General features: G+C 47.0%; 1 protein-coding gene across 4 annotated transcripts in view; it reads right to left on the reverse strand.

Moving 5' to 3' along the window:
- Positions 1-13824, reverse strand: part of KIAA1549 (KIAA1549 ortholog) — a 125632-nt gene that overhangs the window by 75279 nt on the left and 36529 nt on the right. For 3 of the 4 annotated variants that reach the window (XM_025291609.3, XM_045166466.1, XR_006641334.1), the window contains exons 2-3: positions 2239-4926; positions 900-988 (exon numbers count right to left, since the gene is read on the reverse strand). In XM_025291609.3, coding sequence (XP_025147394.3) covers positions 900-988; positions 2239-4926 — 2777 coding nt within the window. Of the gene's footprint in view, positions 1-899; positions 989-2238; positions 4927-10740; positions 11136-13824 lie in introns of those variants that run through there. The other variant, XM_044946938.2, reaches the window with a different exon arrangement.

Here is a 13824-nt window from a genome sequence, read left to right on the forward strand (position 1 = left end):
GTTATTCCTCTCACATATCTGTCAAATTTCTCAACAAAAGCACAAAATTACATGAACAAGGACTGTGAAAAAGAAGAATAGTCAATAACAGAAACCAAATAAGGAATTCAGAAAAATTTAAGGTGTTTTATTGTATTTAACCCACATAAAAAGGAGCACTGACTCTATTAAGCAGAGCTATCCACAAGAAATATGTGAGCCACATATGTAATTTTTAAATTTCTAGTAGCCACATTTAAAAATATAAACAGGTGAGATTAATCTTTAAAACATTTTACTTAAACCATATATGAAATATCATCTCAATTGTAGGCAATGCAAAAACATGATTAATGAGATATTTTGCATTCCCTTTTGCACTGAGTCTCTGTAATCTGGTGTTTATTTTGCATGGACAGCACATCTCCCTCAGGACAAGCCCCACTGCAAATGCTCAACAGCCACACGTGGCTCACGGCTCCGTTCAGGATGGCGCCAGCCTAGAACATGGCTTTGTGAGCTCAGCAGGGGACAGGAGGCACTAGCAGGCATCCAGCATAAAGCACCCAGAAACCCATCTCACTCAACGCACAGAAACATACATACACACTCACTCTAAATCTCATCCAAGCCCTTTCATGTAAATCAAAGGAAGCAAGATCCTTAGGCCATTACCCCAGACTCGAGTCTTAGAGCCCTTTGCTCCCACTCTGCCAACACATCTGATGGACTAAACCTGGCCTCGTCTGGGGTCAGAAAGGCTTCCTTGGAGAACTGGATGGTTGAGGGGTGATGCAAAGGAAGAGAAGGTGTCCACCAGGAGGAGGGAGGGGGAAAGAGGAAAACAAATGTCCTGCTCCCACTAAGACAAGCAATCCACCCAAGCTCCCTGTCCAGATTTCCACACCATGCAGACCCACCTTGAGCTCCACCACGCGGTTAAAGTGGGTCCTCAACACCTCTTTGATGGATGTGATGATATACTCCTGCACGGCTCTGCGGGCCAGCACTGCAAGGCAGGTTAGTGTCATTATGAATGTGCAGAGGACCCACGGGCTCCCCTGGTCTCAGTGTGGAGAAAAAAGACCCAGTGTGTTCTCCTCCCTCCTCCCAGTTCCACCTTCCCTGACCACTCGGCTCCCTGCCTGCTCCTCCTCTCCTGCCATCTTCTTCCTTTCTATCCCTCATCCCCATCCCAAGCAACATGCAGAACCAGGCTGCTGATCAACCGCACATTATACTTCAGTGCATACGAACAGGACACTGGCTTGATGCACACTTGCCACTTCTCAGAGGAACAAGTGGGACAGTCTAATGGGAGGCCACAGTCGCCAGACTTGTTCAGACATGACATCCGGGGTACTCCGGGTTCCTGCGACTAAAACAGCCAAGCAGCTGCAAGAGAAGCTGCTGCCTGTTGACCAGGAACTCAGACGGCAGCCTGAGGAGAAGGTCAAGGTCTGTGACCCAGTTCAGAGGATACTAAGTCACCCCATGTTGCTCTCCTTGGCTTCTCTGATGCCTCAGATGCTAAAGAATCTGCCTGCAATGCAGGAGACCCGGATTCAATCCCTGGCTCAGGAAGATCCCCTGGAGAAGGGAATGGCTACCCACTCCAGCATTCTTGCCTAAAGAATTCTATGGGCAGAGGAGCCTGGTGGGCTAGTCTGTGGGGTCGCAAAGAGTCAGACACCACTGAGTAACTAACACTTTCATATAAAAACAAAGTTCCCCCTCTTTTCCAGGTAAAGTGAGAACAGTAAATGAATAAGAAATTGCAGTGGAGGCCCTTACACATTTCTCCAACTAACTGCTTCAGCTAAACATGAAGGTGTTTTACTTTAACTATGTCATCTCTGCATCCAACGGGTTATGAGCTCCAAAGACAAAGATCCCAGCAAACACTTCTAAGGCTCATCTAAATCTGTTTTCATTGCTGCTAATCTGTAATATTTTGTGGGCACTTACTATATAGGCCAGGCACTAGGTTAAGTATTTTATATGCATTAACGTATTGAAATCTCTATGACAACCCAAAGAAGTTAGGTGCCACCATCCTCCCTGTTTAACAGGTGTGGAAACTGAGGCTTAGAGAAGCTAACTGTCTGGAGAACTCACGGGAGCTGGTAAAGCAGTGAGGAGTTGTCTGGATCCAGACCTTATACTCTGCCCCAAAGCTGCACATCATATACGCGTTTCGTATCAGCACCTTTGGAAGATCACCCCAACTGAGAGAAGGGACGTGAAGCAGGGGCTTACCAGTTGTGATCAAATAGGCATCAGGAACTGTAATATCACACACGTATGGCGACTTGGTGGTGACCAGCGCTGGAGTATGAACTGATGCTTCGGGAGTGGGGGTGGTCATGGGATGAAGGGACAGTGCGGGGAGAACTGTGCCGCCCTCGTGGGGATCCTGACTGGCAGTTCTGCTGTTCAGAGTGGTGTGGCCAGAATTCTCAGGGGCACCACTGGTATCAGATATGCTTGGTTCAGTGGAGGTGTTCCTTGGTAGATCCGCGGGTGTGAAGGACGGCCCACGCGAACCACCTGCAGGCTCTGCAGGCAGAGGCGAGGGGGTCACGTCAGAAACAGACAAGGATGCTGACGGCAGGTGCCCGGCAGTGACCAGCACTGTGCCGGCAGGGGTGACTTCCGAGAAAGAGGGTAAGACAGACGTGTGATCATTTACAGCACTGAGATCACCAGAAGGTGCCGGGGTTGAAAAGAGAGAAGGTTCAGTTAGAACAGGGGAAGTAGGAACAGCAGTCCAAAGTGACATGAAGTGAGAGTCAGCAGTCAAAATGGGCTCGGAGCTGGAGGGCACCAGGGTGGTGACTGCGGATTCACGGGACATGAGTGAAGACTCAACAGAGGAGGTAGTTTCAGTGAAAGCTGAGGTAAAATGAGCTTCAGTGTCTGTCAGCGACACTGTGGGCGCTTCAGAAAACTTCAGGGAATCAGAGGGGAAGCTGGAGTGTTGTGACATTGCAGAGTAACCAGGGAGAAGAGTGAACGTGCTTAAAAGAAAGTCTGAGCTTGGCCAGGGCTGAGAAAACTCCAGGTTTGTGGAACCAGGAACAGAGGGCTGCGGTGACTGAGAATTGATTGCATCAGTCAATGTAGGTGTCTCAACCAAGCTGGAAAATGCCTGAGGAACAAAGGTAGACAGATCCCTTGACCTCAGAGATGGAGAAGCAAATACTTCCGAAGATGGAGGGACGCCGCTGCTGTATTCCAGCGGTGGAGTAGAGAAAAAGCTGGATGCAGAACCCCAAATACTTGCAGTTTCACGTTGGGAAAAACTGACAGGTTCTCGATCCAGGAAAAGCGAAGACTCTGCCGGCGGGTCCAAACTGTAAGATGTAAAAAGACCTGGTCCGCTGACAGCGAGCGATGGTGTGTTTCTGTTTGCCGTGATGGGGTAAGAAGAGTCAAGAAGGACCCCGGGGGTGACCGAGGACGGCACGGCTGTCACGCTGGACGGCATCACTTGAGCGACAGAGGCGGAGCCCAGAGCAGCATCAGGTGACACAGGCACCGAGGGGTGGCCGTGGGGAGGGTACACCTGCACAGTTACAACACTGCTCATCTCCCCCTCAGCTGAAACACCGACGCTGGTGGCTGAGATTTCCCCGGATGGAGAAGAGAGAGGAACCATCGGCCTGGAGGGGAAAAGCGTATTAAATTCTTGAGAATCTTCCTCAAATTCAGAGAAGTCTGGGACGATGCTGCTCAGTGGAGAGATGCTGCTTGCTTCCAAGGGGGTGGGGGACAGGGTCTCAGCACCATCGCCCGATCCCGTGTCCTTCTCCGTGAGGCTCGTTGACACCACAGGCCGGGACAACACCGCAGCACAGGACACACACCACGTGTACGGTGTGAACGAAGACACCGGGCTCCGGACATGAGAGTCACCCACACCACTTGGGACCACTGAGTGGCCAGGCAATTCTGATGCCTCACTGGAGTCGCCAGGAAGAAAGGGGTTATGTGACATGCCAGCTGATTGAGCAGAAAAGGATCCAGATGCCAGAGGAGTTGGAAACAAAGCCCAACGTGCACTGCTGCTGCTGAAAGCAAGGACCATCGGCGACAGAGCTGCAGGTCGGTGTGTGCCTGGAGAGACGGTTTTGTCTAGACTCTGACCCAAAGCAGTGGTGACGTCAGGGTACCTGTCCGTATCTGTGGCCAGAGCATCCTCTGGAGGTGGTGAGACCTGCCCTGACGGGGGAGATGGCTGCTGAGTAACATCATCACCTGGTGGCCAGGACTCGGAAGACTGCAAGCTAAGAAGGAGGGTTCCTGAGCCCTCTGCTCCTGAAGCCATGATCTCCGGCAAAGTCCTGCTTGACACATGCCCACAAGCATCAGAAGGATAAAACACCAAATTCCTACTAGGCATTGGAATTATGCCCTCAGAAGTGGGAAAAGCTGACTGCAAAGCATTGAAATGACCAGGGAGCTCAGCATGCGTGGTTGGTTGTTGCACTGTGTTTAGCCAGGCTGATGTCACTTCTTCATCTTGTAAAGGTATGACAGGTAACGACGGAGTCAGCACGGACTCTAAGGTTTCTTTGGGCGGCTCTGGCGGACTGACTGTGACGTATCGTACCGGAGAAACCACACGGGAGGTGGTCCAATAAGTCTCTGGCAAGAAGTTGTCCATTTCATCGTCATCTAGGACCTCGTTGCTCGTCACTGCCACATAATTTGCAGCAAAGATGCTGGGATCTGCTGTACTTTGGGTCCATTTTCCTTGGTTAAAAAAGGCTGTATCAAAAGTCATGGTGGATGGAGACGATGTGACGTGGAGAGAACTGCTTTGCGGGGACCCTGGAGCGGTTTCTGTTAAGGCCACGTATTCAGTGCTGGGCACAGCACTGTCCCTCGGCATGAGCTCCACGGAGGAGAAAGAAAGATTGTGCTGTTCCAGAGGGAGCTCATCTAAGAAAATAACAGCCGAGTTCAGTTGAAAGGCAATGAAAAGTCACACTGATAACATTTTGTTTCAGATATGAAAATATTCTCCATCAACAGATACCCACTCACTGAATATCCACGATTCAAAAGCAACCAATTGAAAGCCAGAACTTGCCAGTTAACTGTCAGCATAACACTGGCAAATATTCATAAATTTGAGCGCCACTTTTTACTTAAGCATGTTGTGTCTGTCTGTCTATATACACACACTGACATGTTCCTCTTGCCTTATCACACCACCACAGAATACTATAAATAGAAGAGGACGTACAGAGCCATCTCATCTCGTCTCACTTATCACTGAGAAAGAGAAGTTCGGAGAAGGTAAGTAAGTCAGTTACATGACCACCCAGATGCAGGTGGAGCTGGAATCTTAGTAGAAGCCTGCCTTGATGCCCAAGCCCGTTTTCCTCTTCTTTCAGAAGAGTTGGCTCTAATGAGAAATGAACATGACTACTTTGACAGCACCACCCGCTATGCAGAGAAGAGAGTTCAGCAGTTTCCTAGTTATAGGACCTTCCACATCCAGGCTGCAGACTACTTCCAGGCTCACCTCTCATCCTTCCCTGCTCTACTCTCACACCATCCCAACTACATTCTGGCTCAATAAGCTACCTGCAGTTCCCCAAGCCCAGATCCTCTGTGGCTCAGTGATCTGCACATCCCTCTCCTTCGCTGCCTGGGATGCCCTCCTTCTGCTCTCCACCTGGATTATTTCTACCAGCCCTGCAGATGCAGCCCAGGCACCACCTCCCTCCTGGATGCTCCAAAGGTGGGTGAGTGTCTCTCCCTAGCTTTCTACCTGTCACATCCCTGATCGTGTCCCACTGAAATGAAATGTCTGCTCATTACACTCCGAGCATTTGGAGGACAGAAACTATTGATCTCTCTCCCTAGTGCCTAGCACAGTGAGTGACTTATACTAACAGCTCAATAAGTCAAAAGTGAAAGTCGCTCAGTCGTGTCCGACTCTTTGCAACCCCATGGACTATACAGTCCATGGAATTCTCCAGGCCAGAATATTGGTGTGGGTAGCCATTCCCTTCTCCAGGGGTCTTCCCAACCCAGGGATCAAACCCAGGTCTGCAATAGGCAGATTCTTTACCAGCTGAGCCACAAGGGAAGCCCAAGAATACTGGAGTGGGTAGCCTATCTCTTCTCCAGTGGATCTTTCTGACCCAGGAATCAAATCAGGATCTTCTGCATTGCAGGCGGATTCTTTACCAACTGAGCCATCAGGGAAGCCCTTTAAACTCAATATACAATATAAAATACACAGCAAACAGCAACTTAGACATAGCTGAAGATTTAGTGAACTGGGGAACAGACCTGGAAATTATTCAGAATGGAGCACAGAGAAACAAAACGAGGAGACATACAAAAGAAGGCAGTGAAGAACATATAGAAGGCAAAATGAGATAGTACAACACACACTGGATTAAAGTTTTAAAAGAAGGAATGGAGGGAACTGGGTGGAGGCAATATTAAAAGAGATAGTACTAGAAACTCTTCAATAAGAGACATGAATCCTTCAATTCAGGAAGACAAAGAATCACAAAGCAGGTGAATTAAAAAAAAAAAAAAAAAAACCCCATACCAACACACGTGATGATACCATAGGACACCAAAGACCAACAAAATAAATTAATAATAATAATTGTGCAGGTAGTCAGAGAAAAGGAATGGCAATTAACCATCAGGTAACTACTTCACACCCCACTCCAGTACTCCTGCCTGGAAAATCCCATGGACAGAGGAGCCTGGTGGGCTACAGTCCATGGAATTGCTGAGGGTCGGACACGACTCAGTGACTTCACTTTCACTTTTCACTTTCGTGCATTGGAGAAGGAAATGGCCACCCACTCCAGTGTTCTTGCCTGGAGAATCCCAGGGACGGGGGAGCCTGGTGGGCTGCCGTCTATGGGGTCACACAGAGTCGGACACGACTGAAGTGACTTAGCAGCAGCAGCAGCAACTACTTCACAGAACTAGGAGCCAACTAACAGTGAGACAATAACATCTTCAACATGCTGAGAGAAAATATCTGACATCTAGACTTGAATAACCAGCAGTACTCTCTATTTTTAAAAATAAGGACAGTTTCAGATTTTTTTTTAAAGTGGTTATACTAACAGAAGACCAATAGAAGAGTCTCTCTAAACAAGGATATACATCAAAAGAAAAGGTGATTATCCTGGAGGGAAGATCTGAGGATAAACAGAGAATAAAGGAACGATAAAATGTAGTTAAATTTAAACAAGCATTGATGTTATAAATGAACAATAAAAATACTACCTAATCTGTAAGGTTACAAGAGACCTAATACAGAATTAAGATAGCTTGTTACATGGCATAGAAGTCGAAAGAGCAGCATTTAGACAAAACTGAATAGATCTTCTGTGTACACACTAAAATTTGTAAATTATATTCAATCATAAATTTATATAGATGAACTATTTCTAGCTGGTTCCGTTAGCATGTGAAAGTTATAAATTTACACCAGACAGAAGCTGCTTACTTTAAAGCTGCTCACTTTCTGTGGAATATGACTTTTAAAAATGAGTAGATAATTAAAGAAGAAAACTGTTTCTCAGAGACTTTAGGTTGTTTCATAGCAATATTTATTAGGCATCTGTTGCCTTCCATACAGCTAGGCTCTGGCATTTCTGGTCTATATGCTTTTACTATTTACCTGCCACATTCCAAGCATGGATAAAAGTAAAGATGGTACTTAAAAAATACAGTAAAGTAGCAGCTGCTCTCAGAAGTGATAAATTTGAGAGGTAATAAAATAACAATATGTGCAACTATGCAGCACATAGATTTAAAAGTTTTCCTAAGAATAAATTATTTTATGTGTTTGAAAACTCTGCCATGATTTATTTTGAAATAGAAGACCTGAAGAAAAAGCAAGATCCCTTCTTAATCAAATCAGAAATATAAGTGCACTGGAAAACTGCAAGAGATAAAACAGCAAAGAGAGAAGCATTTAGTGGCTAATTTATGAGCCCAAGTATCTGATGCAACTTAGAATTCAATCAATTCTGCCTACAAAGGACAGGGAACAGGGAAGGCAAAGTGATCAAAAGAATGAAAAATTCTCCTGGCTAGTAAAACAGAGGAACAAAAACTTCCTATTAAGAATTGTGAGGTGAGCCAAGCCATGGTGCTTTCTCCCTCCTCCTTTTGGCTAAGTCCCAGGAGAAAGAAATCAGCTCTAAAGAGACAGCCACTGAAATGCCATGGGAATCACTTCTGTAGTTAATTCAGGAAGAGGTTAGAAAACCCAGGTGAGTCTCTCCCAGTAGAAAAGGCTTCCAAGACTCTAATTTCAAGCCCTGGAGATCAATTTTCAAGCTCTCAAGTTCACACAAGAGTGCAAGGTTTTCTCTTGGACAACACGGAGAAAGGAATGGGGATGATTACACGCGTGATGGGGGATCTTGTTAAGATATAGGCACTGTCAGGCAGGGCCGGGGCAGGAGAGGGCCCGCTGAGCTTCTGCATGGCGCCCAGGTGGGGCCAGACCCACCCACACCCTGAGTAACAAGTACTGAGCCTCTTTCTCCTGTGTAGACGGTACAACATATCTTGCACCCACTTCTCCTTTGTAGGTCCCTGCCAAGCTGTATGGAACAGAGCAGAAACTGCCCAAGTGCCACGCAGATTCACAGTGATGAAAATTCACAATGCAAACCCATAGAAAGCACATCAAAGGTGAACCCCAAAGGGAACTAGCCTTCGGGTGACAATGCTCTGTCCGTGTAGGCTCATTTACTGGAACAAATGTACCGTCTGGTGGGGCATGTAAACAATGGGGGAGGCTGTGCGTGGGTGGGGGCAGGGAGTATATGGGAAATCTCTCTACCTTCCTCTCAATTTTGCTAACTGAATGAACCTAAAACTGTTCTTTAAAAAAATAAAATAAAATAAAATCTTGGGAATTCCCTGGTGATCCAACAGTTAGTCAGGACTTCATGCTTTCACTGCTGAGGGCCTGGGTTCAATCCCTGGTCGAGCAACTAAGATACCACAAGCTGCGCAGTATGGCAAAAAAAAAAAAAAACAAACAAATAAATAAATAGTATTTTAAAAAATAAAACTTTTTTAAAACTCATGTGTGAGCTGCCTGTCTCTAGGAAGTTGCTGGTCTCATTCACACATGCATAATCTGGTATTTATCCTTTTTGAAAGTTGTATTTTTCCATCTGGAAACCTTCCCTAAATACACTAGTCAAACATGGCATCGTGGACTTTTCAAGCTGAATGGATCCTTTAAGACCTTGGCAACCCCCTCACATGGCAAATGAGGCTCAGGGTTTAAGCTGACTTGCTCAAAATAGCATCAGGGCAGAGCCAGCCTAGAAAGGCAGGTTCCTAAGCCCTCACTGGTAGAATGCTCTTCACACCACACCAGACTGAGGCAAATCAGCCTATTTCATTAAGACTGCTAGTGAAGAAATTACATTGGAAAACATGCTAAGTCGTGTTATAAATGAATTGAAAGTACATGCTAAATTCTGTGCCCCTGAAACCTATTGCCAAGGCACGCTGTTTGAGCTGTGAGGTCCCACCGTCCACATGGGGCAGCTCACAGCTGCAGGCATGGGAGCTCAGAAAACAAAACATCCTCTGAGGGCTGGCCTGGAAAACCCAAGGGACAGCAACATCAAAAACCTCTAAAGAGCTTTCATCCAAATAGAACCATTACTTTAGCTTCTTTGCTGAACTGTGGAGTTTGCAAAGCAGGGTGAGTCATCTCCACTTCATGGCTATTAAGTCCGCCACAAAACAAGAGCCTGCTAGAATCTCTAGGTGTTTAAATACAAAAGCAGTCAGATAATTAAACCAATACCCAATGTGGCAAATCTTCAGCACCTTTTACCTACTTCTTAGGCTGTCCTAAGAGGGATTTTAGTGCCATTCTTAAAACCATCCTCCTCCTTTTCCTACCTTTCTTTTTTCTCTCCCTGGTTTAGAAGAGTGTGTCTCTTCTCTTTCTTTCTCCAACCCCAACTGTCTATTAATACCTTCTACCAGCTACCTATCTTCTACTCTCTCCTCCAAGTGGTACTGTTTTTATTACCAAATATCTAGTAGATAAGAAATACTACTTATAAAGATGTATTTATCAGGTAACATATATATAGTAACATAAAGAACATCGGAGTTTTATGTGGTCTTTTGATGAACAGAAATGATCAGTTTTAATGTGGTTAAATTTATCAATCTTTTCTGTAATTGAGATTTGTGTGTCTGTGTCTTAAGATGGAAAGCTTAAATCCTTCCCTAGAGTAAAAGCCATCATGATATCCTTTAAAAGCATAAAGCAAGAATGACACGATCAGAATAATGATCTAAAAGTCCCTCCTACTACAGCGTGAAGAACAGGTTAACCAGGGCCAAGAGCAGATGCTGAGTAAATGGGCTCATGAGAACTCTGTTAATTTCGCAACTTTGCTTGATGTCTAAGATGCTTTCCAAATAAAAACTAAAATAAGTCGGGTTCTCACTCAGCAGGCTGGGCCTGGGGCTCAGGACTCGGCGTGGGCATCTGTGTTTGCTGCTGTTCCTGTTGTGGCGGAACCTGTGTTTTGAAAACCACACCACGGGTAATACTAACGCCAAGCACAAAGACCCTTCTTTGTGAGGACCAGACTAGGAACAATGCTGACGGAACAACCCACGAGAGAGGAAGAAGTAAAAGGTGCAAAGCCCAGAGGGCTGGGAAGGAAGAAGGAAATGGGGTCCAGAGGGGAAGCAGCCTTTGACTCTCACCTGGAAGAGAGGGTGAGTGCAGACAGGGCACGATGCACAGACTTGCTGGAGAGTACTGAAGGGGATTCTGGCCTGGGGTGGGGACGGCAGCAACCAGGTCAGTGGAGGATGCTGAAACAGACATGAAAGGATATAGCCAGGCTCTGTCGGGGGAGCGACAGTCTGAAACCAGAGGGCAGGCTTCACAGGTCCCATGTGGTTTGGGAAACTGTGGTTCCTGATTCAGCCTTTCAGGTTGGATCTGGGGGCTCAGCCAAAGAACAATCACCAAAGAGCTCTCTGCACAGAAAAGACTCAACCTGAATAAATAGTAACTGCTGGCCAGTCCTCAGTATTTTAAAGACCTCAGGTGGCACAAGTGGTAAAGAATCCAACTACCAATGCAGGAGATATAAGAGATGCAGGTTCAATACCTGGGTCAGGAAGATCCCCTGCAGAAGGAAACGGCAGTCCACTCCAGTATTCTTATTCGGAGAATCCCATGGACAGAGAGCCTGGTGGGCTACAGTCCATGGGGTCGCAAAGAGTCAGCCATTACTGAAGCAACTGAGCATGCTGGCCAATCCGGGTATTTTAAGACCTCAGCACTACATAAAAACTCCTTTTAGAAATCTTCCTTTGATATCCTTTGTTTCTCAACTATTATTAAGTCACAAACACTAGTAAACTTCCTGAATCGCCATAGTTCCCATCTGTCATGAACTGAACTGTGTTGCCCAGGTCTCTGTGTTGAAGCCCTAACCTTCTTGTGATGGTGTTTGGCGATGGAGCCCTTTAGGGAGGTGATGGAGGTTAAAGGCAGTCATGAGGGTAGGGTCCTTCCTGATCCGACAGAACAGGACCCTTTATAAGAAGAGGGAAACCAGAGCTCGCCAGCCCCAGGTGCCCAGGCACGGAGGAAAGGCCACGTGAGGACACAGTGAGAAGGCAGCATCCGTAAGCACAGGCGTGGCGCCTCGACAGACACCAGCCCTGCCGGGACCTCAATCGTGGACCCCAGCCTCAGAGCTAGAAGGAAGCCAATTCCTGTTGATGTCACACAGTCTGGTGTGTTGTCAGGGCGGCTCGAGTGACCAAGACAACACCATTCATTCCTGGCTCAAGCAAAAGGCTCTGTGATGGAGTAGAGACGACAGGAAACCTGTGGGCCTGAGGCCCGGCCCCGGCCCACCACGGGCTCAGGGGCTGCCGGCCCTGAGGCCCGGCCCCAGCCCACCACGGGCTCAGGGGCTGCCAGCCCTGAGTAACTCACACATCCCTGGGTCTTGGCTCCCTCTTCTCCTCATGAGATACAAGGTTCCTGAAAATGGGTGTGAAGTGTGGACTTCCCCTGTCCAGGCCTGACATGCAACCCTACACTTGCCTGCTTGCTTGTGAGGGTTACTCAGTCAGGGTTCTCTGTTGTTCACAGTGGAAACAGCTCTGGCCACATAAGCAGGAAGGGATTCAGTGGGAAGACACCAGAGGGTCTACGGAACGAACAAGGTGGCTCAGGCTCAGAACACAGTCAAGAGACAAGTGAGGCCAACAGTGAGGGAGCTGGCTGGGGTCTCTGAGAGGAGAGTCAGCTGACACCGCCCGGCCGGAACCACGACTGGCACAGCCGTCAGTGGACCCTCTGGGCCTTTGCTTCATGACCTCACTCCTGCAAAGTTCAGAGTCCAGCAAGAAGTGCCCCACTAGCCACACCCAGGTCACATGCCACACTGCCAGTCAACGTTGCAGCCTTTGGACCTTGGACACAATATGGATTCCCCAGAAAGGGAAAAAGTGGTCCCCAAACTGGCACATGGCTACTACATCAGAGGTGGGGGCTTCAGTTTTAACTGGAAAAATAAAAGCTAATAAAAAGCACAGCACTGGCATAATACAATCCTGGTCAGAGAGGGAGACGACAGCTCCAGAACCTTCCACAGATAACAGAACTGGGTTCCGTTCTGTATCAAACTTGCTCAGCTCCCCAGAAGAAATCTGCTGTAATTAGTCACATCTTCCCCTTCTTCCTCAAGAGATAGAGATACAGATAACAATTAGTGACATCACTGAAACAAGAAGAGAACTAACGAGCAACTTCAGAAAACAACAACTGCAACCATACAGTCCTGAAATAATGGGCCCATGAAGCTTTTCCACATGCATACTATTATCGTTGAAACACCAGGATAGCTTCCCATTGGGATATGGGCCTCTCTCTCTCTCTGCACGATTTTTTCATTTGAGGAGGTAAGGATATTAAAATGTTGGTTTAATTCAAAGCATGTTTGAATATTTGTTGGGAAATGTTCGGTCGCACTTTATCTTTTTCCTAAATAAAATGCAATCCTCTTTTACCAACCTGGAAAGCAAGGCTGTCAGCGCTTTAAGTAACCAAAACAAACTCAACTAAATACTCAATTCACTAAGAACAAAGGCGAAAAAACTCTCAGTCGGCCATCTGTTTCTAAAATAATTTAATTCAAAACACAGTCCCAGAACAACAGGGAAAAGGACACCATCAGCTTCAAGATAATCTTCCATCTCCAATTACGCTCGGAGCTGGAATGGCACACGACGTCCTGTGACTAAGCATGAGAAGGCACTTCACCCCCAAACATGGGAGCCCGAGGCCATCAGTCTCCGCACAAACACACATGCCTGAAACCAAGTGACCAGGAGACACATCTGTCTCCTGGGTGGCTCCCCTCCCAAGAGTCAAGAGCTTATGCTCAATACCTTAATTCACCTCTAAGCTGAGTTTTGACTTTATATCAAGGGAGCCAGAGGCCTAAGAGAGAGAGTGGGGGGCCATGCTGGCTGGAAGTGGCAGCATGGACAAAGGCTCCACGTCTGGGCAATGTGGGGTGTGTTTGTGTAACAAACAGAAGTGGCTCCACTTGGTTGGAGAGAACGCTAGGAAAGTTGGCTGAAGAGCATGAGAATGTTAGTCAACAATGGGGGAGCCACTGGGTATTTGTAGCAAAGTGGGCTTCTTATCAAAATTACCCTGCAGAAGAAAAGGAAAAAAAAAGCCTGGCAGAGCAGAGAGAAGCACAAAACTTCAATCGCACCCACAGGTACACAGCCAACAGGGCCAGGAGAGAGGAC

Source organism: Bubalus bubalis, chromosome 8 (genome assembly GCF_019923935.1).
Source record: "Bubalus bubalis isolate 160015118507 breed Murrah chromosome 8, NDDB_SH_1, whole genome shotgun sequence".
In the NCBI taxonomy this organism is placed as follows: Eukaryota; Metazoa; Chordata; class Mammalia; order Artiodactyla; family Bovidae; genus Bubalus; species Bubalus bubalis.